Source organism: Carex rostrata, chromosome 19 (genome assembly GCF_964058835.1).
Source record: "Carex rostrata chromosome 19, lpCarRost1.2, whole genome shotgun sequence".
In the NCBI taxonomy this organism is placed as follows: Eukaryota; Viridiplantae; Streptophyta; class Magnoliopsida; order Poales; family Cyperaceae; genus Carex; species Carex rostrata.
In genome coordinates, this window is record NC_135936.1 from 1,761,580 (window position 1) to 1,785,889 (window position 24,310).

General features: G+C 36.0%; 2 protein-coding genes and 1 long non-coding RNA gene across 3 annotated transcripts; 1 reads left to right on the forward strand and 2 right to left on the reverse strand.

Annotated features, from left to right (window-relative positions):
• Nucleotides 1-6,128: 6,128 nt before the first annotated feature.
• On the reverse strand, nucleotides 6,129-8,820 carry LOC144572016 (pectate lyase-like). The gene is made up of 5 exons (XM_078321410.1): nucleotides 8,619-8,820; nucleotides 7,221-7,887; nucleotides 6,919-7,022; nucleotides 6,636-6,774; nucleotides 6,129-6,505 (listed from the first exon to the last, which is right to left on the reverse strand). Exons 1-5 carry the CDS (start codon nucleotides 8,816-8,818, stop codon nucleotides 6,284-6,286), a joined length of 1,332 nt encoding a protein of 443 aa, XP_078177536.1. The 5' UTR covers nucleotides 8,819-8,820; the 3' UTR covers nucleotides 6,129-6,283.
• A 1,347-nt stretch (nucleotides 8,821-10,167) lies between these two features.
• On the reverse strand, nucleotides 10,168-18,257 carry LOC144572013 (P-loop containing nucleoside triphosphate hydrolases superfamily protein). The gene is made up of 13 exons (XM_078321407.1): nucleotides 17,473-18,257; nucleotides 17,161-17,338; nucleotides 16,589-16,701; nucleotides 16,276-16,365; nucleotides 15,504-15,573; nucleotides 15,140-15,195; nucleotides 12,607-12,657; nucleotides 12,359-12,463; nucleotides 12,129-12,173; nucleotides 11,728-11,863; nucleotides 11,158-11,363; nucleotides 10,970-11,059; nucleotides 10,168-10,653 (listed from the first exon to the last, which is right to left on the reverse strand). Exons 1-13 carry the CDS (start codon nucleotides 18,166-18,168, stop codon nucleotides 10,495-10,497), a joined length of 1,995 nt encoding a protein of 664 aa, XP_078177533.1. The 5' UTR covers nucleotides 18,169-18,257; the 3' UTR covers nucleotides 10,168-10,494.
• Nucleotides 12,613-13,949, forward strand: LOC144572025 (uncharacterized). The gene is made up of 2 exons (XR_013517648.1): nucleotides 12,613-12,745; nucleotides 13,138-13,949. It is a non-coding gene; the product is annotated as an uncharacterized LOC144572025 (long non-coding RNA).
• Nucleotides 18,258-24,310: the final 6,053 nt, after the last annotated feature.

The window sequence follows — 24,310 nt, forward strand, 5'->3', positions numbered from 1 at the left end:
TGGGTATTTTATAAATTTAAAATGAGTTTTAATAGAAAAAACAATAAATTTAGTAAATTTGTGAGATTTTGAATTGTAGAAAGGTAATTATGATATTATGAACTTTAGAAGGAAAAATATGAAATTTCAAAGTTTTTGAGGGATATCCATAAAATTCCCATTTTACTTTTGGAAAGACTCTCCTCAAGTGAAATTAAATAAAAATCTTCTTGAAATAAATATATATAATATAATTGGGACAGAGAAGTTTCCAGTGCTTTCTTTTGTCAGTAATTAGTTCGGTTCAATTAAAACAAACAATTCAAATTATTTGAAGCAAGTCCATATATTGCTCATTGTCAAATAAAAATAAATAAATAAATACTTTAGGAAAACAAAACGACAGATACAAACCCTGTTTGTTTAGACTAGGAGGTGAGTTTTTGCTCTTTGTTTTTTAAAATAAAAGTTTTATAAAAGTTCCCAATGGTTTAAATTTATTTGTTCACTTAATTTTATATTTTGACTAAATAAATTTATCATTATTATTAATAGACAAATCCGAAACAAAATTATCTTAAAGCGCTAACACAGTTTTAAATGGAGAAAACCAACTTTGTATTATGACTAGAATTTAAATGGAGAAGTGAAATCTGCATTATATCTACACTTGTAATCTTGTATGCATTCCAAAAATATTTATTTATACCGCTTTTAAAAAAAAATTATAATCGATGATAAAAATGTTTATATATAAGATAATAGGTATAATTTTTTCTATAACAAGCTATATGCAATACAATATAAAATTCCCTCTCTCTCTCTCTCTTTTTTTATCTAGACTCTTTCTAAAATATCTAAGATTTATTTTTCTAAGATGGATAACATATAATTTCTCCAAGAAAAGGGAAGGAATAATATACTGAGTTAATTTTCTATTTATCTTTCAAAACTAAAAATGTGTAACAACTATAATTAATAAAAAAAAAAAAAGGTGTATACATGCTGTCTATAATTTGAATATGTTGTATATTAAATTTGATGTCATTGATAGATTATTCGGTTATCAATTCTTTTTTTTTTTCTAATTGCTCAATGAATAATAAATTAGTATTCAAATTAAATCAAATTTGATACATAATCGTCTGAGTTTTGTTGACTTTAATAATTGTTTGATCCACGTAGCGTTTGTCAAATGCTTATCAATATAAATTATTTTACAAGATATTTGATTTGTGCTATAGATCATTCTATGAAAGAGTTGGGCTACGGTGAGTTGCGAAGTAAAGCGACTATTTTACTTCACGCTCATATTTTGCGATTTTAAAGTTCAAAATGTCGATCCAAACCGCTCAACATGATCTCCATATTGAAATGTGCTCGAAGACCAAATTTTACATTTTTTTTGGAATTTGTTTACTATTTATTAAGCCACTTTGAAAATCGCCGATCCAGCGGTCCAGAAATTTTTACTGTTCACGCGGATTTCCAGATTTTCAAAGTGGCTTAATAAATAGTAAAAAAATTCCAAAAAAATATAAAATTTAGTTTCCAAGCATATTTTAATATAGATTAAATATCTAACAGTTTAGATCGGCTATTTGAACTTTAAAAATGAAGATATTGCGTGAAATAAAAACGTGTTTTACTTCACAACTCAATGTAGCCTTACTCTTCTATGAAATATTAAGATTTCATAAAATATAATATCAAAGAAATATTATTTATAATAATATGTTGTTACTGTTTTTGATTTGAAATAACTATTGAAGACATGTTTTACATTTCTCTACTGCAATGAAAAATCAAACCCACTAACAGAACTTACTTTTCACATAATCATATATAGTCATTATATATTTTATATTTGAACCAACATTTTTTCACGGAGTTCTAAATGTTAGGGTAATAACTAAATAAATTCATATAACAATGATTATAATTAAATGAATTATATTATTTAAATCTTGATGTTATTGTCTTTAAGCAATTTTTGTCTCGATCAATACAAGACTTAAAATTGTCATCAAAATAATCTGAGACATTGACTTACTTAAAATCAAGGTTCTAAATAGCGTTTATCGTGTCATAGCGGGGAGCCTCCAAAAAAAGCTATAGCGAAAGCTATGCCACATAGCGTTTTTTTTTTATTTTATAAAAAAATATATTATATATTTGTATTAAATATCAACATTATCTAGTCTCATAGAATAATAAATAATACCAAATTGATTAAAAAATTATAATATTCATATTGAACCAATACAAAAGTTCAAATTGCGACTCAAAATATCCATAGTAATACTAATATCATAAACTATCGATCTTTTTCTATTCAAAATATCTTCAACATCATAACATAATTTATCCTTTTTTATTTAAATTTCAAAATAACCTAGAAATTGAAAAGAAAAAAAATCATAATTCTAGTAAAATAAACAGATGATCCTTGAAAAAAATTCTTGTTAGTCTCTAAAATTTCCATAATTTACCAATTATTTATTTGATTTATCGTCAGTTAAAAAAAAAACCAAGGACAAAATGAAAAATTTATTATAGCGGACTTGAATTTGATATAATGTAATATTCATCAAAATTAAACAATATCTTCAACATCTATTTATTTTAAAGCCCATATAAATTGAAAAAAAAAACTCATGTTGCGCTACACGCTATGTGCTATAGCGGACCGCTATTACCGCTATAGCGTCCGTAGCTCAAATAGCGTATTTTAATGCTATAGCTTAGCGTTTAGGGTCCAAAAACGCTATAGCGCCGCTATAGCACGCTATTTAGAACACTGCTTAAAATACAGTCATAAAAATGACTGATGATAACTTCATTAGCATCCAAAATATTATGAATTCACAATCAAAATAGTCTTAATTAAAAACTAACATATGTTGAACAATATATAATTTGGAAAAGTAAAATCTAGCATATGTTGAAAATATATTAAACCATGAACCACTTTAATTTGATAACTCCTAATTAAAACACGAAGCACAACAAGTATGATTAATTTCTCAAATTGTCTTCACAAAATTGCTACATCTTATAAGTTACAACCACCCAAGGCCCAACTCACATACTCTGGTTTTCATCATCAGCTAATATATATATATATATATAGAGGTAGGCTAATAAACAATTGATTGTTTCTAGTCTTCCGTGCAACTAAGTTATGTTTCGATTTTTAAAGTTCAAATGATCGATCCAAACCGTTAGATGTGATCTCCATATTAAAATGTGCTAGGAGACCAAATTTTACATTTTTTGGATTTTTTTTACTATTTATTAAGCCACTTTGAAAATCACTGATCCAACGGTGGCTTAACCAAACAGTAAAATCAGAAGCTACCGTTGGATCAACGATTTTCAAAGTGGCTTAATAAATCGTAAAAAAATTCCAAAAAATGTAAAATTTGGTCTCCTAGCACCTTTTAATATGAAGATCACATCTAACGATTTGGATCGATCATTTGGACTTTAGAAATTCAAAAACGACTTGGTTGCACGGGAGGCTAGAAACAATCGATTGTTTATTAGCCTACCTCTATATATATATATATAAAGATTGGTCTTATGAGTATCTGCTGAAATTATATAGTCTCAGCTGCTTTTATACGATCTAAATAAGTCTTGTATTTTCTTTTTAATCTCTGCAGACACTATTTTTTCTAACTGTGTCATCTGTCTACAAAACATACTGTTTTACCACTCGACTCATTAAGCATATCTACTATTGATATTTTTTCTTTTTCTAAATCTTTTAGACACGCTATCATCAGTTCTCTATGTTGGTAAAATGTTTGCTTGGCCTCCAATATCAACGGAACTACTCCTGATTATGTAAATTATTATTTATGTGTAGCTCAACATTTTTTGCTCCATCTTCATTAATTTTCTTTTGTTCAATATCTAACGACTCTGCTCCTAATTAATCCATTTGCAACCTATTATGTATTTTTGCACATTTTTTTTGTCATAAATATTTACATGAAATAGGGACCAATCTAGTAATGCCTTTAATTAAAAAGAGGTCGCAAACAAAACAAAAATCTACGGTGCACCTAATTCATTTGCTTACCAATGGATGGAAATAAATCTGCTGTGATTCCAAGGAATAACAGGGAGTCTGCAATTCCAAATCCAACAATTCATCTGTTTTGAAATTATCTTTTTTTGAGATTCGAGTATAAAAAACATTGAATGATTGGATTTGAAATTGCATGCCCCTGTTATTCCTTGGAATCACAGCAGATTTGTTTCCCCAATGGATGTGGATAGAAGCCATACGAGTTTAGAAATGCTGTTGGGCTAAAATAAGGACTTGCAGACCTGTAAGAATCAAAGTCAACGCTATCAATTTAAAGCAAGAAAACTGGTTGTCAATTTCTAATCCGATTTTGACCTGAATCGGGCCGAGTTGGGTTTGGTCAGACCGATTGGACCTAGAGTGGAAAAAACGTGTCGTGCCGTGACTAACATGCCATGACTTTAACCTTGTGCCGTGTCGTTCCGTGATTAAGTGAACAGTGACCCGTGCCAGCCGTGCTGTGACCAAAATGTTAAGGGGTTGTCACGACAAGCGAATGGTTACGGCACGCGAGTCACGCCGTGACTTGCGTGTCGTGTCCAAACATAACTGGTCACATTTCTCACGTTTAACTATTTTTTTTCATAATTTAAGTTAGTTTTTTCAAGATTCACCATTTAATTAAGTCATCATGGTCCTAATTACACGTGACTCGCGTGATTACGTACCGTGCCGTGTCGTGACAAAAATGTCAATGGGTGGTCACAGCACGCGAATGGTCACGACACGTGACACGTGAGTCATGACACAGAACAGTAACACGTGCCGTGCTATTCAGTGATAGAGCTGGCTCTGCCGTGCCATTTTTCCCACACTAATTGGACCCATTTTATTGTGTTTTGTTCGATTGAATCTAGAACTAATTAAAATTTATTGCACACTAATGAAGATTAGTAATTAAGATTAAGTTGCATAAATAAATAAATAAACAAGTAATTAAGTTACACGTGTCTAGTCAGATCCACCCAGCCCCATTCCGGTTGAGTCAAGAGTCAAATAATTTTGACCTGTGTCAAGTTGGGTCGGGTCAAATTGAGTCGGTAGCAGGAAAATAATAAAATAATATCGACCCTGTCCGACCCGTTGACACTCCTAATAATAAGTATATAAAATACAATTATATTTCAATTAATTAAAACGGAAAAGATAAAATTAAATGTAAATGTTAACATATAGAAATTTTAATAATTTGGCATCAATTTCTTATTGCTTGACAAATAAAAAATCAGAGCATCTGCTTTTATTTTATATTTAAATAATCTGAATATTCTTATTATTTTGATAATTTAAAATAAAATATGTATCCGTACAAATACAAGAGAATCTCTTACACGACAGAAGATAATTATCAAATTTTTTTAGGAGAATTATCAATTGTTTCCGGGATCAATCAACCATAAAGAGTAAATTTGAGCAAATTATTGTCAAATCTTTTCGTCATCCCGCTACTATTAAGCATCAGTGCAGAAGGCACCGATTCGAATTTAATATTTGGAAGTCACTTTGCAAAATATAATGGAAGCAGCTAACAGTCTTCCAACTCCAGTCTTTAAAAAATTCTCAGATATTTTCAACTAATTCTGTAAACATCAATACTAAATCCTTTAAATTAATTCAACAAATCCTGTAAACATAAAAACGCGTGAAAGCTGTTAAAAACGCGTGACAGCTGTTGAAAACGCGTGACAGCTATTGAAAACACGTGACATCTGTTGGAGACCACCTTCTGTAAACATACACATAATATACTGTAAACATACACATATTATCCTGTAAACATACACATATTATCATATAAACAAACACATATAATTCTATAAACATACATATTGTACTTGAAATTATAGCAGTTAAAATTATGGCAGTTGTGGCAATTAAAAATGCGTCAGAACTAAGCTAAAAAGAAAAGACTTTTATACACAGAGATTTTTGAAGAACTATAGCCTGGGACATTACCTTTTCTCAAATATAATAGCATTAATCATGGTACACAGTACACAGAGACAAATCATACTACAGAAAAACTATCAAGGGAATATGGCCAAACCACATTCACATTTATTCTTCAAAGTCACACCACTAATTATCTCTATACAGTATTTCTTTTCTAGCATCGTACCACAAAAGGATTGGTACAACACCTAACGTGCCGACTCTAGGTCACCTTATTACCATCTCCTTGTGATTACTTAGGCTAGAAAAAAATTAGCACTTCTTTCCAACGTGACAATTGAGTGCACCGGAGAAACGCGTCAGCCTTGTAACGAATGTCCCCGGCTTGGACTTGATCAAGTCACTCTTTGAGAAATGTTTGCTGTTCTTGCCACCTGATTGGATGAAAAATGCGCCGTTCTGCATCAGATCACCCTGTGATCTCCAGATCCAGTCCTTCCATGTTCCTTCTTCAGTGTATTCCCTTTTTGTTACCTGGAAATGGATAGTTGGCATATGAGAGAGACAGAGAGCTCTTTTGTACTCTTTTCATGGTTAACAGATCCACATTGTTGAAATATGAAGTGTTTTTTGTGGGGGTATTTTTGTTATTATTATTGTTTACCTCTTTGGCTGACAAATTTGGAGGCGCAATGTACCGGTTTCCTTGGCTGATAATAGTTGGGTTCTTGCTGCCTCCAACTGCATACATCAACCAATGTGTATAGTCATTGTTAACGACATGGAAAAACCCCCAACGGCATCTGAAATATAGAATTAAGTTTCATCAGTATGACTAAGCTCTAGATAATAATTGCATGTATACTGCATTCATCAATAAATTTTGCCTCCCATATCAGACTGATTAGTTAACAAGTTAAGCAAAAAACTGAATTTGGTTTCTGTACCTTGGCATTCTCTGTACAAGGCCTCTTCCAAAATGGTTAAATGCTAGTGTAATCTGCATGATCTGATCACCTGAGAAGGAATCACTGGCTCCAAATAACATAACCTGCACAATTAAGCAAATTCGATAAAGCCAACTTTTACTTTGAATAATTCATCTTAATTAGCGACAAGCTCATATTATGAAAAAGAAAAGAAAAACAGAGACATCTCGCATCTCTTGCTAGTGCAGACTGAGACTGGTAAGAGTCATCCTGTGACCCATCAACAGCTGTCGAAACATGAATAAAATTGTTTGGCTTACATCATTGTGGCGGGTGAAGTGAGAATTAGAGATGGTGATAGCAGTCGAGCCCTGGATAACATCAATGAGACCATCCGCACAATTTGACATGGAGATATGGTCGACCCATATATTGGATGATCCGAAAATTGTCATCCCATCCCCATCACTCATGGTTCTAAACCCACAGTGATCTACCGAATCCCTAACCATGCCTCCCCCACCCGGCTTGATATCATGTATATGAAGGTTGTGAATAATCACATTATGGACAAACTGAATAGTCAGCTGGGCACCATGCGCAATGTGCACCTGCGCACCACGTCCATCAATGGTTTTGTTGCTTGATATCATGAGTTCTTGCTTGAGAGTTATGATCATGTTTCTAGCGAACACAATCCAGAGTGGTTTCGTCTGGATGGCGCCCCAACGAAAAGTTCCGTATTTCGGGTTTGCAACATCATTGTCAGATGGGTCAGTCACCACATAGAATGCACCGTGCAAACCACCAGTAGTGCCGTGTGCGAATCCCTTGACACACTTAGCAAGGCGCTTGCGATCGTTGGCCCAATTCTTGCGGCACCGCCAACACCTGTCAATTGGATTTGTTGCTAGGCACGGGCCGTTGTACTTTTCCTTTAGGTTCCTCCCTGTGCTGTTTGTCCCTGCGCTGTTCGACGGGAACATCCTGCACATTTTTATGGTATGCAACTTGGTGAAAAAATGAGCTTTTTCATTTTGTACTTGTAGTTTGTGATTCTTGTCCCGTTTTATGAAAGGATTAGGCAGACATTCACTTGAAAACAAAATGATCTCAATTCAATAATATATTTAATATTTTCCGACTGCTGTTGTTTTACAACTTTGGAAAACAGCTTCTAGTACAATTAAGCTGGTACATTTTGAATTTCAATTGGTACAGGATCAGCAAAAGCTTACAGGCCAAAACCACAATATTCTAATTTTGGTAAGAGTTGAATATACATTAGTGTTGACTATCTATTTTTATTGAGAAGGGTTTTAATGCATCAATTTATGTTTTCATCATCTTTTTAAATTTGTGCTAACCAAAATTTTGAATCTCAAATAATAAACGAAAACTGTTGAAAGCAGTATTTAAGTTTTTTAATAGGAACAAAGAAATAAAAAATCAATGTAAAAAAGTTATCCAAATATATGAAAATTGTACAACATCTTGATGCCAATAAAAAAAAAATGAAATGTTATGATCTTTTTATGTGTTTGTAAAAAAATGATAAAAATCACATCCAATAGCATTATATTGTTTGAGTTTTAGATTCGAGTTACTAAAATTTTATAAATAGAAAAAATTAAAGACATTTATCCTCTTCGTTTTCAAACTGATTGTATATATTAGTGTGCTTCCATACCCAAAAAAAAAAAAAAAAGCACGCTTACTTGTGTACTGCTTTGTTGAAGCGATTTGTGGTAGCATGTGGTTTTGGATCATAGGCGCTTTTGGCAAGCATTTGGGCCTGCACAGCTCTGGTTTTCCAATAATAATCATCGTCTGATGCTTCCAAAATACCAAAAGATGATATGCAAATGGTAGAGAAGAGGAACAGATAAATCAGTTTAATAAATATTGTCCTCTCCATTGAACCTGATTTTTTTACTTTGGAATTTAAAAAATATGAAGGATTTTCCGCAGTTATATAAAGGGGTGAAAGGGCAGTTATTTTCCGCAAAAACCGAAAACTGAAGACAGGTTGTTAATTGACTAATTTTGGAGGAGAGTTGAATTTGATAACAACTACTAGATTCTCTCTAAGTTTTGCTCCTAATCTGCAAAACAGTCATGTGCAATGATATCCACAAACCCATGAATGTCCAGAGAAATATAACAAAATATAATAAACAGAATGAACACGAGAGATTTGTGTTACAAGTGTCAGAAACATATTTAAAATGATACTAAAGACTTCCTATCATGTTCTTATTTTATGGTTGTCATGAAATGCAATATTTCATAGCATTGACAGTTTTTTTTAAACTTATTTTCAAAATAAATTGTTGTTTTCTACCATGAATTGGAAAATTATAATATTTCTCCGTCATTTATAAACTATCTTACATTTTTAGATTTTCAAAAGAAGGTCAATTACCCAAACAATCCAGTTTTTACTAGTGAACGGAATTGTTATTTGAGTGCATACTTTCTGCCACTGTGCCACATCATCCAATATACTATTTTCTTCAACCCCACGTGCGATATCTCAATTTTATCTAGTCGGAAAAAAAAAACCCACATCATTTCTTTTTTCAAAAAATAAGATAACTTGTTTTAGTTTGTCATATCTTATTTCATGCCATTTTTCTAAAAAGAAGAAGAGAATAAGAAGAAATTTATGTTCCAAGATCCTTTCTCGTATGATTGAAAAATCTCTCTTTTTATTGCAGAGAAATTAAGCATCTTAATATAAAATATTTAATGATTTGATAAAAAGTGATAATCAAATTTGCAATATTTAATTTTTTTTATTGATATATAATAATTTTGAAACGTAAGAAAATGTATAAATTTAATTGGTAAATATAGCTGTCTTTGTACATTTTTCCCCTGTAGTAACTCCGACAGGTACTATGTTTATCAGCTAAGCATCTCGAAATGAGGCATTATTACCATTAACATTTTGTTGTTCCCAAATTCCAGATCCACATTTTATATAGCATTATTATCATATCCGGCAATCCGGGCCATGCACATTATATGATCTCGTTTTCCTCTTTTGTTTTCAAATACAGTATCGAGATAAAATAATCAGCTCAATACCAATAACATGGAAAATACCTCAAAGAAGCCTATCAAGGTCGCATTGATTCCATACAATACATGCAGTAAAAATATATTCCTAAATTAAAGCTCATCCGACAATGTTACTCTCTCGGCCAAAAGAACATAACAATTTATGACTCAGCTTATTGATGGATTTAAGTCCACAATAGATTTTGTAAATTCCCATAGGCAGCATAATATTTCCATAAATGATGATTAAATATAATGTACATCTCTTATCCAAGAACTTGTGCCTTGCAATGCATGGTGCAAGATGTTTGCCGACATTTGATGCCCACAAACCATGTTTCTCTACCTTCCCTCCCAAAATAATAAATTTACAGAAGCTTTTTTTAGATCAATAACAATGGAAGCTTTCAAAAGCGAAAAAATTCCCGGTGATTGTGCTATTTCATATCTCGAGGCAAGATTGTGCTTCCGAACAACTCCGCATATTCAGCTGGGAATTAGGATTAAAATAAGCACCACATAAATATATCATTCATCCTCAATGCGGAGCCGTCTCCGGTCGAATATGGCCTTGAATGATTCCCTTTCAGCTCGTAGCTGCTCGCTCAATAGCTTCTTTGTCTCTGGGTTAATATTTCCTCTGCTGTTCAGACTTTCCTTCTCTACATCTACTAATGGATTTGATTTCTGCACATAATTTATACAGTTGTCAAGTAAAATTATCTGAACATGCTCGTACAGAGTCCAAATGTACAAATATCAATCTGAACATACATGTTCTTATGAACGTTCTTGTATTGAAGTAAACACATATTCTTTCATGTCAAATACAAGCTAAATGTCTGAAATAATATTCTATGAGCATCTAAAAATATTACCCGTCGCCTGGTTACCAACATTTAACCCATGTACAGGTATAATCAAGTGAACATGCTATATCCTGGGCTCAATCTGTTTATAAAAAGTTTGAGAGAGTGAAGTAGAGAGGGTGACAAGAGCTAACCAAATTGTAACCAGATCCAGGACCAAGAACTAAAGATAAATTAGTGCGCTTCTGAGCAGCTGAACCAATTGAAAAACCGCCCATCTCAGCCTAGGAAAAAAAAGGTTTGTGATTAAAGCTCAATTGTGTTAACCTCTTTCAGTGGAATGTGTACAACAAACAAGAATCAAGGGCAGATATGTAATTACCCGATCACCCCAGTGAACACGCTTTCTGATTTTGTTTTTACCATATGCATGCATCAGTCCTGAGCCAACACCTTGATTTCCTTTGGAGGATTCTGGCTTCTCTGTCTCCTCTTCAGTATTTTTTGACCATTTACTTTGATGTAGATCTTTCACACCTACCAGCTCTTCTTCTTCTGAGTCCCACATCTCTCCCCCTTTTGGTACACCTGCAGGGATATATGTGCAGGAACAAATAGTACTAGTTATCAATACTATATAGGTATTAACCCCATATGTACTGACCTCAGTGATAGATGTACTCATTTTCTCAAAATAGGATAGCTATACTCATTTAGGGAAAATAAATGTTATTTTTTGTTATATCTCTGTGTTTCTTAAGCGCAAAGGTCAAGTTCTCAATTCAGCCAGTTAGCTATCAGTAAAAATTTGGATGAATCTAGCATTCAGGCAGAGTACTCATAAATCCACTGTTGTACTACCGTTCTGGTTAGATCTGGCAACAGTACATACATAACAGCCAATATGTACAAACGTGCAAATACAAATATTTGGCGGCACAGTGATGCTTACCACCTAGTGACTCTGCTTTCTCATCAGAGCCATTATCATTATTAGCAGAAACAACATGATAGATGTTGGTGCTGTTACTACTTTCAGGAATATTTTCTGTTGGCGGCACCATTTCATCTTCCATGTCCATTTCAACCTGTTTCAGGCATGAATACAAAAAAACTAAGTACATGGCCTCACTTTGCCTTACTACCAGAACAAAATAAAATTAAGTATCCCAAGTCGCATGGAAAACTTGCAATAGACATCAGCAACAATTAACCTTATATCAGTACTAAACATGCTCTAGCAGAGAGTGTCATTCCCTTAGAATTCAGAAAAAATATGTTTCCCTTGAATAAGCATATGATAATTCCATATAGGGGAAAAACTTTCTATAAGATTGCAAATATAGGAGTTACCTCTTGAATAGTTTCATCCTTCAAATAGTCTCCAGAAAACAATGGCTGAAAAAAAAAAAAAAAGGAATCTCTTAGCTAACAGATCAGAACAATACTAATGTGCTGCATGTTGATATAATATCCACCCCCTCCAATAAGAAAGTAAATAGCAAAGAAAAATAAACATATAAATCAAAACAGTAAAAATGCTTAATGTGTTTCCAGTTAACGCAGAGACAATTTAACTATACCCTAACATCTAGCTGGAGGTAAACTGGCGGTGCCTCTTCCCATTGAGCTGCCATCTTCTGTACTTCATCCAATGTGAATCCATGCAAGTTCCTTGCCGCACATCCCTATACAAATAAGACAAAAATATCAATGAAATATTTTAAATAAATGAGATTCAACTTTCACAAATGTGAACAAGGTAACATCAAAGTTACAACACAATTGAACTGGCTTCCATAAAATATATCATGATCATAGGATAACTAACCGTTGGATCCTTGTAAGGAGCTTCCAGCAAGTACACCTCATAGCCCGACCTCTGCTAGCACAAAAATGGGAAATACTTACAAAGCAACCCAAACAAAAGAATAAAGAGAGAAAAGATATATATATATATAGAGAGAGAGGTTGACTACTCTACTTCCATAAGCATATGAGGGCATATGCTTATAAGCAATTTTTGCATTTTCGATGTCCAAATGGTTGATCTGAAGCGCTCAAAATGTTCTCCATATTAATATGTGCTATTTTTTCAGAATTTTTCAAAACAGGGTTTTTCATATTTTTTTATTTTTTTTTTAATATTTTTTATGACTGTTTTGAAAAATTCTGAAAAAATTGTAAAAAAATTCCAAAAAATGTAAAATTTGGTTTTCAAACACATTAATATAGAGAACATGTTGAGCGCTTCAGATCAACCATTTGGACATTGAAAACGCAAAAATGACTTATAATATGCCCTCATATGCTTATGGAATTAGAGTAGCCAACCTCAATATATATATATATATATATATAGAGAGAGAGAGAGACTAGGACAACAAGTACTTTAACATGAGTCTAAGAGATGAACTACTTCTGAGTGTCAACATATAAGTAAAAAATGAGCCCGAATCAAGAAATAATAGGCATCAGGATAAGTACAAAATCCTGCTTATCTAAGTCATTGTATATTTTAATCAGGGCTGCTGAGCAACAGGAATGCATTGGTACAAGAAACTGGAACTGGTACACAGAACAGTACCTCAACAGAACAAGGAACATATTGGTTATGAGACTAGGAGTGATTGGATGGGATCTAAATACAACTTGTAGAGAAAAAGTATGATTTGTTGGATCATGAACAAATCCTTAAATAAATGTGATGGAACAAATATTAAAGTGAGGTTTTCAACAGGTATATGCAAAATGTGACGAAAAGGATCCAGAATTGTATAGTAGAAAAAACAAAAAGAATATTCACATATGCATTTACATAAAGCAAATTAAATTCAGGTTGCTAGTTTTGTTATTCCAAAATCCCCCGTATCTTGGAAAATCCGTGGCAATGTGGAAAGTAAAAAAAAAGTGTACAGAGTAGAGGAGATGACCATACGAACTCTTACAGATATTTAAGTGGTGCAATCTGTCTCATTACTCTCATAAGCTTAGACAAATGCTATATTTTTACACATAAATCAATAGGCCTTACTGTTCAATTCCAAATTATTAGAACCCTGAAACAGAGGTACCACCTAGCTTCGCAATTCAGCTACAGGTAGGCACCTTATTGTTAAAGGAAGATGTAGTAAATTTGATCTAAACAGAAAAACCCTCAGACAGCCCAAACCTGACTAGGACAGCAAATGAATCCATATTGAGGTGTTGGACCCAGCTGGAGCTTACCTTGAGATTGGAAACAAAACAAACTGAGCAACCCTCAATTAGGTGGCAGTTATTTTGTTGATTCAAGGGAGTATGGAGGTTCAGAGGTGTCACGATGCCTGTTGATGGATGTTATCAAACAGAGGCATATAGGTAGAGAAAAAAGCAAGTCAGAGGAAGTGGCATCCAATTGATAGCGCTCTCGATTGGAAGAAAAGAAAGGGATGGGAAGAGCAAGAGAAGCGAAGAGATGGTATTATGCTAGGTTTAGTGATCAAGGCTTGTGATCTCTTCTAACAAAATAAAAGACTACGATTGATTGGATAACCTAGATATTGGGCAGTATATTGAACTAACCAAAGATTAGCAGTTCGGCTAATAATTCTAATGGACTCACGAAAAAACATGCAATCAGACGCTGAATTACGATTATAACAAAATGAAACATAAGGCTCGGCGAAGCTCAAATCAAAATTGAGCCATTCTCAGGCAAGCTTGACCAATCACTTCAATTTTTTTGCTCATCAGCTTGGATAGAATCTGGCTCAAAAGTCAAACAAGGGAGCTAATAACAGGTTACATTTCACATTGACCACGAGCAAGTCACGATTTGTGAGCTGAACTTGGAGTCCTCAACTGACTCAGAAATTTCTAGCTGGCAATTGTGATCCAAGTTCAACCTGACCTACTCTGCAACCCAAATTGGGTCAAACTTGATTTGATCACAAGCAGAAGCAAGAAGCCTGACAAACCTGAAAACTGACCTATATCCCAAAACCAACCTGACATGGAACTGCAACCCAACCTGAAAACTGGACCAACTTAATTGACAAAATAATCAAACCTGACCTCAAATAAGAAAAAGAAATAACTTGGCAAAATACCAGATTTATCTCATCACAATGACACATTTATAAGAAGACAAGCTGCAAGCGATTTCAGACCTGAATTAAATTTTATGCAAAATGGTACACAAGATGGCCTAGAGACTATTTTTAGCTCCAGTATAAAAATAAGACCAGGATGTTTTTAATTATAATAGAACTTAATAATATAAATCCTGTACCACTGGAGACAAAAAATTAACATACACGTGACAACAAAAGCTACAAGCAGTTTCTGTCTGGTCAGAGGAGTCATAAAAAGGAGGGAATTACCTTTGCAACTGCCCAAAATTGGGAAAAATCGGCTACCCGCAGATTGCGGTCATCCACTAAGAAAGGGCCCCAAAACATACCATCAGTCAATCAATAAACGATCAGTTTCCCATTTTCATAACCATTGCTGCATCAGATCATCAGTGAAACAAAAACGAGGGCATCTGACTTTGCAAACCAGTCCTAGTCTCCTTTTTAACTCACATCAGAGGGACTAGCAAATGCTAACTCAATGATCATTTATGGTACTGAAATGTATTTCTAATTTGCACAGGCCCAAATTTGTAAGAGAAAAAGAACACATAACAGAAGTAAAGAAAAACAAAGTTGAGAGATAGTTGAGGAATGAAAATGCTCCTCATACCAATAACAAAGGTGAAGTTTCCTTCATCAAGGGTCTTTCTAAAGGCCTTCAGCATGCTCGAACGATAGGCCTGTCAACAAAAAAAGCTAAGTCAGATATTTACATAATTATAGATCAATGAGAATGGATAACACCAAAAAGATGGACAAAGAGAAACTAATATTACAAAGTTATGGTAAAAGATTAAAAAAATAAATCATATACAGTCTTCAACTGTGAGCAACTGCTATTTCACAACAACAGTTGCATCTGGATACAAAACTTGTTATGGAAATATATTGTTCCTAATAAATTGACATCACATAACAACAACATCAAAATAAAATATAAGAAAAGCTAACTAAAGGAAATGTTAACTACAACAAGTATTTCCCTCCTCAAGGAAAATGCCCTGATAAATAGGATAATACTTTGCACACTGTTGTCATTTCTCTGAAGAAAATTCAATGTTTTTGTTATCACTCTACTTTGAAACATGATATTTTACATTTTCCAGGATAGTTGTACCTCTTTCTGTTATATTTTGTAACTTTTATGTAACTAAATTGATCTTCTTCTTGTCAAATGTACTCTTTTTACACAAGCTACATCAATTTTGGAGGTCCAGACATTACCAACCCTATTTTCTTAAATACCCTTATATTAAGAAAATGTTCCAATCCGTAAATCAAACAGAAATTCAGCAACATAATTGACCATTCTTCATCACTGAATGCATAGCTGCCTTCAATGAAACCCAAAATAATGTACATTAAAAGAAATGATGCACAACCTCCTCCATTTCCGCCTCATAACAATACTCGATCACTTTTTTAGTCAACTTTTTGCTTCTTGATTTAGAGCCTTCGCCGTCTTTCACATCCTGACACAATCAACAATTAAGAAAACATTATTTATTACCAAGAAAAGCCAAAATGAAAAATATATAACTAATCCAGGAAAAAGAAACACCCACAAATTACTTACATTAACACCACCATAAACCAACCTCTCCTCCCACAATAATGATATAAAGAAAGGACAAGGACAAGGAAAGTAAAAGTAGGCCCAACACCAGCTCTAAATTAAAAAGCAATGCCACTAACCTTTTCGACTTCAATCATGAAGTAGTCATCTATCGAATGTATCCTTGGTGCACGGCCTCCATTTTCAACCTCAACATCCCGCAGTGCCTTTGCTAGATAGCTCTTTCCACTACCTATCAAAAGAGGAAAAATAATTTCACAAATACAGAGAACACAACAAACAAGAACAGTATGCAAGCCGAAACTATAAATTGAATTAAAAGAACTTCTCATAGAGACAAGCACAACAAATAATTGGGAAGAGATTAGACCATGAAACAGAAATTCTCATTGGGAGTTCAGCTCTAATTTAGAAGATTAAATTCCAAGCATTATTCCTACTTAGTTTGTAGAAAAAGATAACATCCTTGGTTTCTATAGGTGTATGCCTACGAGCTGGTTATTGCACTTCCTTTTCTTTTTGTTGCTTTTCATGGATTATCTCGTCATAATCGCAATTAGGTGTAATTTAAAGAAACATGTTAAATTTCAGTCTCAATTATACAGGTATAACTGTAAACTTTTTTGGTAAAAAATGAACACCACGAAGCCATACAGCTTTTGTAAAAAGTTAAAAAGAAAAGGGTACAAACCTGGCAATCCACGAAGAATGACAACAAAGTGATCAGGGCGTGATGCACGTTGTGGGTGCTTAAACAAATCGCAAGCATTAATTACTGTTGGTTGAGCACTATTTGGCTTTGTTATTAGATTTAAACATGTCTTCATGATTGGTTCAGAGACAGATGGGGGATACACTGCTGAGCCACCCTGTTATGCAATAACACCAATGTTTTTATGTGAGATTTTGGCAATAACTACTTGAAATTTGAAAAGGAAACAAAAGAAATAATTTTATAAGCAAAAAGACAAAAAAAATTATAAGCAGGTATACAGAAAAGCACCTGCTGAAGTGGCAAAGAAGGGTTTGTCTCAGCAAAACCATACACTGTAGATGGCAACGGGACTGTTCTCCCTGAGCCACTTGACACAATAGGAAACAGTGAAGGATTCTTATGTGGCACAGAATCTAACGGATTATGTGGCGGAGGGGGAGGGGGAGGGGGCTCTGGTTGCCCATGTGGGGGAGGTGGAGGAGGTGGCGGTGCTGCTTGTGCCCATGACTGTGACGGGTCAGGTGGATACCCATAACCATCCTCTAGCCGGTTATACCCATAATAACCTTCAGGATGGGCACTAGTTGAACCATAACTGGGTACAGGTCTATAACTCTGGTTTACGGCTTGCGAAGCCTGGTACAGGCTATTATATGGGTTACTGTACACGTTGGGGTGTACGTGATAATTCTGATAAGACCCAATACCAGGATCTTGAGAGTCACCCTGTCGACCATGGTCACGGATCAGATTCAGTATCCGATCTTCTTTAGGTGGGATACGATTCAAGGTATGATCTAGAGGGTATGAATCTTCGATCCGCATCCGCTTGGGAGGAGGAAGAGGGGCGGGGTAGGGATGAGGTTGCTGGAGGTGGGATCCACCGTACGCAGGCGCGGGAGAGCAGTAAGGGTAGTGGGGATAAAAGCATACCGGGCAGGGTTGGGGCTGGTATGGCGCGGATCGCCATTGATGAGTATCCATTGCTCTCCTTCGATAGCTTGAATTGGACCGATCTAGGGTTAGTAGGCTATTTCGTAATCAAAGACAGTTGCGGTTTGCTTCTGTTCAAGTCTGCTCAGAGTTTAGAAGCCAAAATAAGCAACTAGGGCCTGTTCGGCGAATTCACATCCTCTCCAATACCTGATAAGAGAATCTTTTACAATTACTAGATCTGAACCGTTCTTTTTAACTTGGCACGAATCTCAAAGCTCAAAAATACTGCTGCCCCCTATTACAACTCGAATGCCAAACGGATTGAAATTTAATCTCAAACCGTAAAGTGAAAGTGATCCTCTGCAATACCGGAGAGGATACGGATTCTTGTTCGACATCCCCATTTCCTAAGGGTTTTTCTAAGTAAAAAAACTTAGCAGCTACTTTTCTCTTGCAGGTGTTCGACAGCCCCGAAATTTTTAAATATAGCATAATCCAAAAAATAATAAACCAAAATACCATTTTTCGGCCAAAATTATAAAAATGACATGGCCACATCTAGGAAAAGCGGGCACCTTTTTGGTGGCTGCATCTAGGGAAAGCGGCCAATATTTTGGGCTCCTTCTATGGGATGCGGGCATGGCCACTTCTAGCGGAGGAAAGAGAGTTCATTTCACGGGTAGTTTTCACCGAGCCTCCTCTTCTTCTCAGCTGAACTGTAAGTTTTTTCTTTTCTCTCTTTTTTCAAATTTTTTTTTCAGTATTTGTAATTAATTTAGTTAATTTGTAATTTTAGGTTTTCTTATATACTCAGACCAAAATGGCTGTAATGGCATCAGTTTACACTGGTGGTGAGGTTCTAATAGGCCCTAATGGGGTTTATTATAGTATCGGGCCTGTTTCTTTGATACCGGTAATGCCGGGTACTGATTTGTCAAAACCTGGGATTGAATCAGGATCGATATGACCTTGATATTCAGGCCAAAATTAGCATGCCCACTGGTTCAGGACAGACCTGGTTCCAATTATTTCATGTTCAGAATGATGGAGTCTGGCAGGTACTGTACAACCAGACCATTAGTTTTTCTGGAGGTGGATACAAGGTAATTGAACTTTATGTGGAGATTAACCGAGTCCAGCGTCCCAACCCCATTGCGAGATTAATTCGGAGTGCTACTCGGGGTAATACGTCAAGCTCCTCAAGTCCAGTGTCCCCTTTGCAGATTGACATGCCTGATAGTAGTAATACCCCAGTTCAGGAGGGCCGACGGTCTACTAGTCGGCCTTCCCGTCGGTCCCAAACCCCTTTGCAGATTGACATGCCTGAGAGTAGTCAGGCCCCAGTTCAGGAGGGCCGACGGTCTACTAGTCGGCCCTCCCGTCGGTCCCGACCCCAACCTAACCAAATTGCTAGTACTAGTCAGACCGCTCATTGGGGTCAGCCTTGTGATCTGGATGAAACCGAGGAGACGGTGGATCCGGAAATACAAGAGGCAGAGGAAAATTGAGGGAATGTTGATCCTGCTTGCATGAGCGATCGAAGTGACCAGGAAGATACTGGGCCTGTGCTCGGGCAGCCCAAAAAATTCAAGGTTGATAAAGGGTTTCGGATAATGGGTCGCGGGGTTCAGCACCCGATTGCAGCTTTCAATGACCTATCAGGATTTGAGGAAGCAAATGTGGGGTTGTTTGGTAGACATGCAGAATTTGAGAATGAATTGTCAGAGGGGCAATGCTATAATTCAAAGGAGGAAATGAAAGCTGCAATTTACAAGTTTCACATTCTTTGTAATAAAGAGATTGAAAATACGCACAGCGACAAACAAAGCCTTAGGTTCAACTGCCCCCCAGATGTGGTTGGTACATATTAGCAAGGGCCACTGATTTTGGTACACAATGGAAAGTATCAAGGTGCCCAACAAAACATGTTTGTCATGCGGATGCCACAAGAATAGATCATGCACAGCTGACGGCTGGTATGGTTGCCGATTGCATCACCGCGCACATGAGAAATGACGTGGATTTGAGTATCAATGCTGTCAGAATCGAGGTTGCACAAACGTACAATGGTCAGGTACCTGCGTACAACAAATTATGGCGTGGAAGGGAGTTGACAATTGCCCGTCAATTTGGTAGTTGGGATGGGTCATACGCGCTTATAGTCCCCTTGTTGGAGGCAATTAATTTGTTTTCTTTCAACAACATTTAAAACAAAAAATGTGGAACTTGTTAATTTGTTTTATTGACAGGTACATTGTTTGATGTGACCTCATATCCAACTGGTGAGCCTGGACCTTACAGGTACTTTTATAGGGCGACTTGGGCATTTGGATCGTGCATAGAGACTTTTCAACACCTGAGACCTCTCATCACTGTTGATGCATGTTTCTTATCAGGCCGGTACAAAGGTAATAAAATTCGAAATTGATATGTCATTTTATTTATTCAAATGTAGTCGAAATTGATATGTTATTTTTTTAGTTACTTTTTTTTATGGTTTAATACAGGTAAAATGTTGATTGCAACCGGGTACGATGTAGAAAATAAGCTCATTCCGTTGGCTTTTTCTTTGGTAGATACAGAGAATTTTGAAGACTGTGCATGGTTCATGCAATGGTTGAGGCACAATGTAGTTCGCTCCAGGTTCGTGTGTGTCATCACTGACAGGGGCAAGGGAATAAAAAAGGTGTTTAGACAGGATGATCTGGGATGGAATGAGGAAGACAAGGATGAGTGCATTCACCGTCTTTGTGCTACTCATATAGCAGAAAACATGAAGAAGAACCATTGCAATGACCAAGCAATCAAGTACTTCAGGATATGTGTGGCGAAGAGGAAGATGAGGAGATATGAGCAAGGAATGCAAGCAATGGGGGATGTATGTGACCGTGCTTTGAATTGGTTGGACGGTGTGGGTAAGTATCTGGATCAAGATGAGAATGAGTGTCCAAAACCATGGAAGATATTTCAAGCGCTGGATGGGGGTTACCGTTGGGGAATTATGACTACAAACGGGTCCGAGTCGCTCAATAATGTCTTCAGGTCATCTCGTAGGTTGCCGGTAGCAGCAATAATTGAGGACACATTTTACAAATGTCAGCAATGGTTTGCTCAAAGGAGGGCAAAAGCGCAATTTGAAGCAAGCCAGGGTCAACAGTTCTCATGTCGTGTGCACAAGGTATTTTATTTTCATGAAATTATTTTATTTTCTTAATTGTAAATTATTCTGTTCGCGTGAAAGCGCAACGCAAGTTTCGGTATGCTTGGGAGCGTACCTTTTAAAACCGCGGTTACACCTTCCGATTAGGGTTGCAAGTGCACAACCCTATCGAGGAGTATAATCGGGTGTCGATCCACAGGGACGGTTTCTTTATCTAGAATCTACTTATCTTGACTAAAGACTAGAAGTGAGAAAGAAGGAGTTTTGATATTTAATTTTCCTAAAGAATCAATTCAAACAATCAAACAATGCAATAGAATAGTGACTGTGCAAGGAAAGGTATAAACTGTGTTTTGATTTAGGATAAAAGATGTTTCAAGGGTTTCAGACTTCATCTCTGATTTGCCTCTAGTGGTACGGGTCTTACCAAGTTGGTACGGCTAGGCCGCACCAACCTTGTTCCACCAACCTTGTTCCACCACTCTTGTAAGACCCGTACTGATTTACCAAAACAGAGCTTACAAGTTCGAGTTGATGCATTTCTTGCTGGTACCTTGTATTAAACTCTTGAGAAAGGTTCAATTGACCATACCTAAGGTTCCTAAACCTCAACTCTCGTTTGTTGGTTCAAGATCTAGGTTTTGGAGTCAATTCTTCACCTTCTAGGGTTTCTAAACCTCAACTCTCGTGTTTTGGTCCAGATCCTCTAGTTGATTGATTGGAGATCTAAGGTATCCTCTAATCTGTCAATTAGGGGAGAATTCAACCTTTCGGCTTCAATTCGAACAAGTCTACCTAAAGGGATTGGTTTGGTTGAGAGAAGGCAATGGTCACATGACCTTGTTAGGGTTGATCTACCACTATAGGCACACCACATGCAATCACAGAAAGACAAAGCAATCAAGACAAACAAATACACAATCAATACAATCAAAATAGTTCATACAAGATCCAAATCAAGAAAAGCAACACAAATCAAGAAAATCCATCTACAAACCCTAGAAACAATGATCAACTACTCACAAGTCATAGATCTGTCCAGAAATACAAGTAAAGAGATAAAGAGAGGCATGATAGAACTAGATCGAAGGTCGGGAGTGGAGAAGGGGTTGATCCGTCGATTTTCGCCTCTTCCTCTTCCTTCTTCTTCTCTCCTTGCTCCTTTGCTCTCTTTCTCTCTTTCTCTGAGCTCTCAATCTGGAATGAAAATGTGAATGGAAATGGGATTCTCGAAAATGGAGAGATCGCTCGCTTTAAATAGCCTCTTCCAAGATTTGAATTCTGTCAGGCGGCATCTATGTACGGCCCGTACCAAGGTGGTACGGCTAGGCCGTACAAGATGGGAAAAAGCTGGATCGGCTAAGTCTGGTACGGCCCGTACCAAGCCTGGTAAGGGTCGTACCAGGGAGTCCAAAAACACCGTTTCTTCGTGTATTTTGCTCCAATCCTGCAGAAAACAAACAAACTCTCAGCAGTACCAAATTCTAAGGATATATCAATGAAATGCACATAATTTTGACAATTTAGAACGTGAATTTGGTACGAAATCAAGTCAAATATAGGCTAAATATGCGAGGTATCAAATTCCCCCAAGCTGAACTCTTGCTTGTCCTCAAGCAAAGATCTGTTCTTTGTTACCGGGTTGGACTCTAAATGCAAGTTAAGTTCCTAAATGTGAAAATTTACATGAGTTGCTTAAATCAAGAACCTCGAGAATCTTTATGGTATGATTTGGACTTTCCTTGATCAATTTTGATTCACCCCACAAATTGACTAATCAAACTTCAAGTTCTAGAATGTTTTAATACTTGCAAAGCTGAATACTTGAATTGATCAATCTATCATTCTTTTACTAAAATCAAGCTCTCATTTGTGGAGATTTTCCCTTTTTCTCCCCCAAGCTTGGAACAAGCTTAGGTTAGCAAGTCGCGGACTTCGTGTGTTGATATATGCAAAAGTTATTTTTCTTTTCTAAATTTGGGAGACGAGCTCAAAGGCGCCCAATAGGACTTATTGCCAGTACTCTTATTTTCTCCATCCTTTTTTTTTTTAATTTAATTTAATTTTATTTGGGAGACGAGCTCAAAGGCGCCCAATAGGACTTATTGCCAATACTCTTATTTTCTCCATCTTTTTATTTTTTTATTCTTTTGCTTTTGCACATATACCATGAATACACACATCCATTGGTATTCATTCATACCAATGAATATCCAAATCTTTCTTTATTTAAAATCCCCATTTCCCTATTTAAAAGGCACAGTTCAGTTTCAAAAATTGATTTTTGATACAATTCAAGTTTTCATCCTTTCAAGTTCTCAAAACATCCATTTCTAATCAGTTCTTTGATCAATTATAGGGTTAGTTCTAATTTTTCAAAGTCATCCAAATCACAACCAAAATTGTTCAAACAAGTCCTTAACCCAAGCAATCACACAAATTTATCACCTAAAAATGCAAATTTTGGAAAAATAAACATGACCTAAATGCAGATACAGTTTTCTTCTATTCAACCCCCCAAAGCTTGAATAAAGCATTGTCCTCAATGCTTGAATTCACACAAGAAAAAGTAAATAGAAGAAAATATGGAAACTTACTAGATGGTGAGCGAGGGGTGAGGCGGGGGCGTCTCACAGGTTGGTGGAAGGTGGATCAGGCGGCACTGGGGGAAGCACCCACTTCTGTGGTACACGGACCATGCGATCAAGCCCTTACATCAGGAGAATCCACAAGATTTCTTTCAAGGTCATGATAGAGCACCTGAAGTTTACTGGAAGAGGCTTGAGTTCAGGGGTCGGACTCTCTGTTTGGATTTTGACGCGGTCCGCGTCAGGCACACTCGAATCGCGTGAAGACCTCACAGCAGCTTCATACGACTCGCATTGCTTACTCTTCAGACCTTCTAACTGTGTAACGCGACCCGCGTCAAGTTCATCCGGCTCGCGTTCTGGTTCCTCTGGGTCTTCAAACTGTGGCACGCGACTCGCGTTTGCTTCATCCTGCCCACGTCCAGGTTCTCCCAGGTCGACA

Coding starts and splice junctions, on each gene's coding strand:
- LOC144572013 (XM_078321407.1), bottom strand. CDS start 18,168: ATGGATACTCATCAATGGCGATCCGCGCCATACCAGCCCCAACCCTGC. Junction 12,174..12,358: donor ACCTCCAGCTAGATGTTAGG/GTATAGTTAAAT, acceptor TTTTTTTTTCAG/CCATTGTTTTCTGGAGACTA. Junction 11,864..12,128: donor AGGATGAAACTATTCAAGAG/GTAACTCCTATA, acceptor TGCCTGAAACAG/GTTGAAATGGACATGGAAGA.
- LOC144572016 (XM_078321410.1), bottom strand. CDS start 8,818: ATGGAGAGGACAATATTTATTAAACTGATTTATCTGTTCCTCTTCTCT. Junction 7,888..8,618: donor TTCAACAAAGCAGTACACAA/GTAAGCGTGCTT, acceptor AAAAATGTGCAG/GATGTTCCCGTCGAACAGCG. Junction 7,023..7,220: donor ACTTCACCCGCCACAATGAT/GTAAGCCAAACA, acceptor TTAATTGTGCAG/GTTATGTTATTTGGAGCCAG.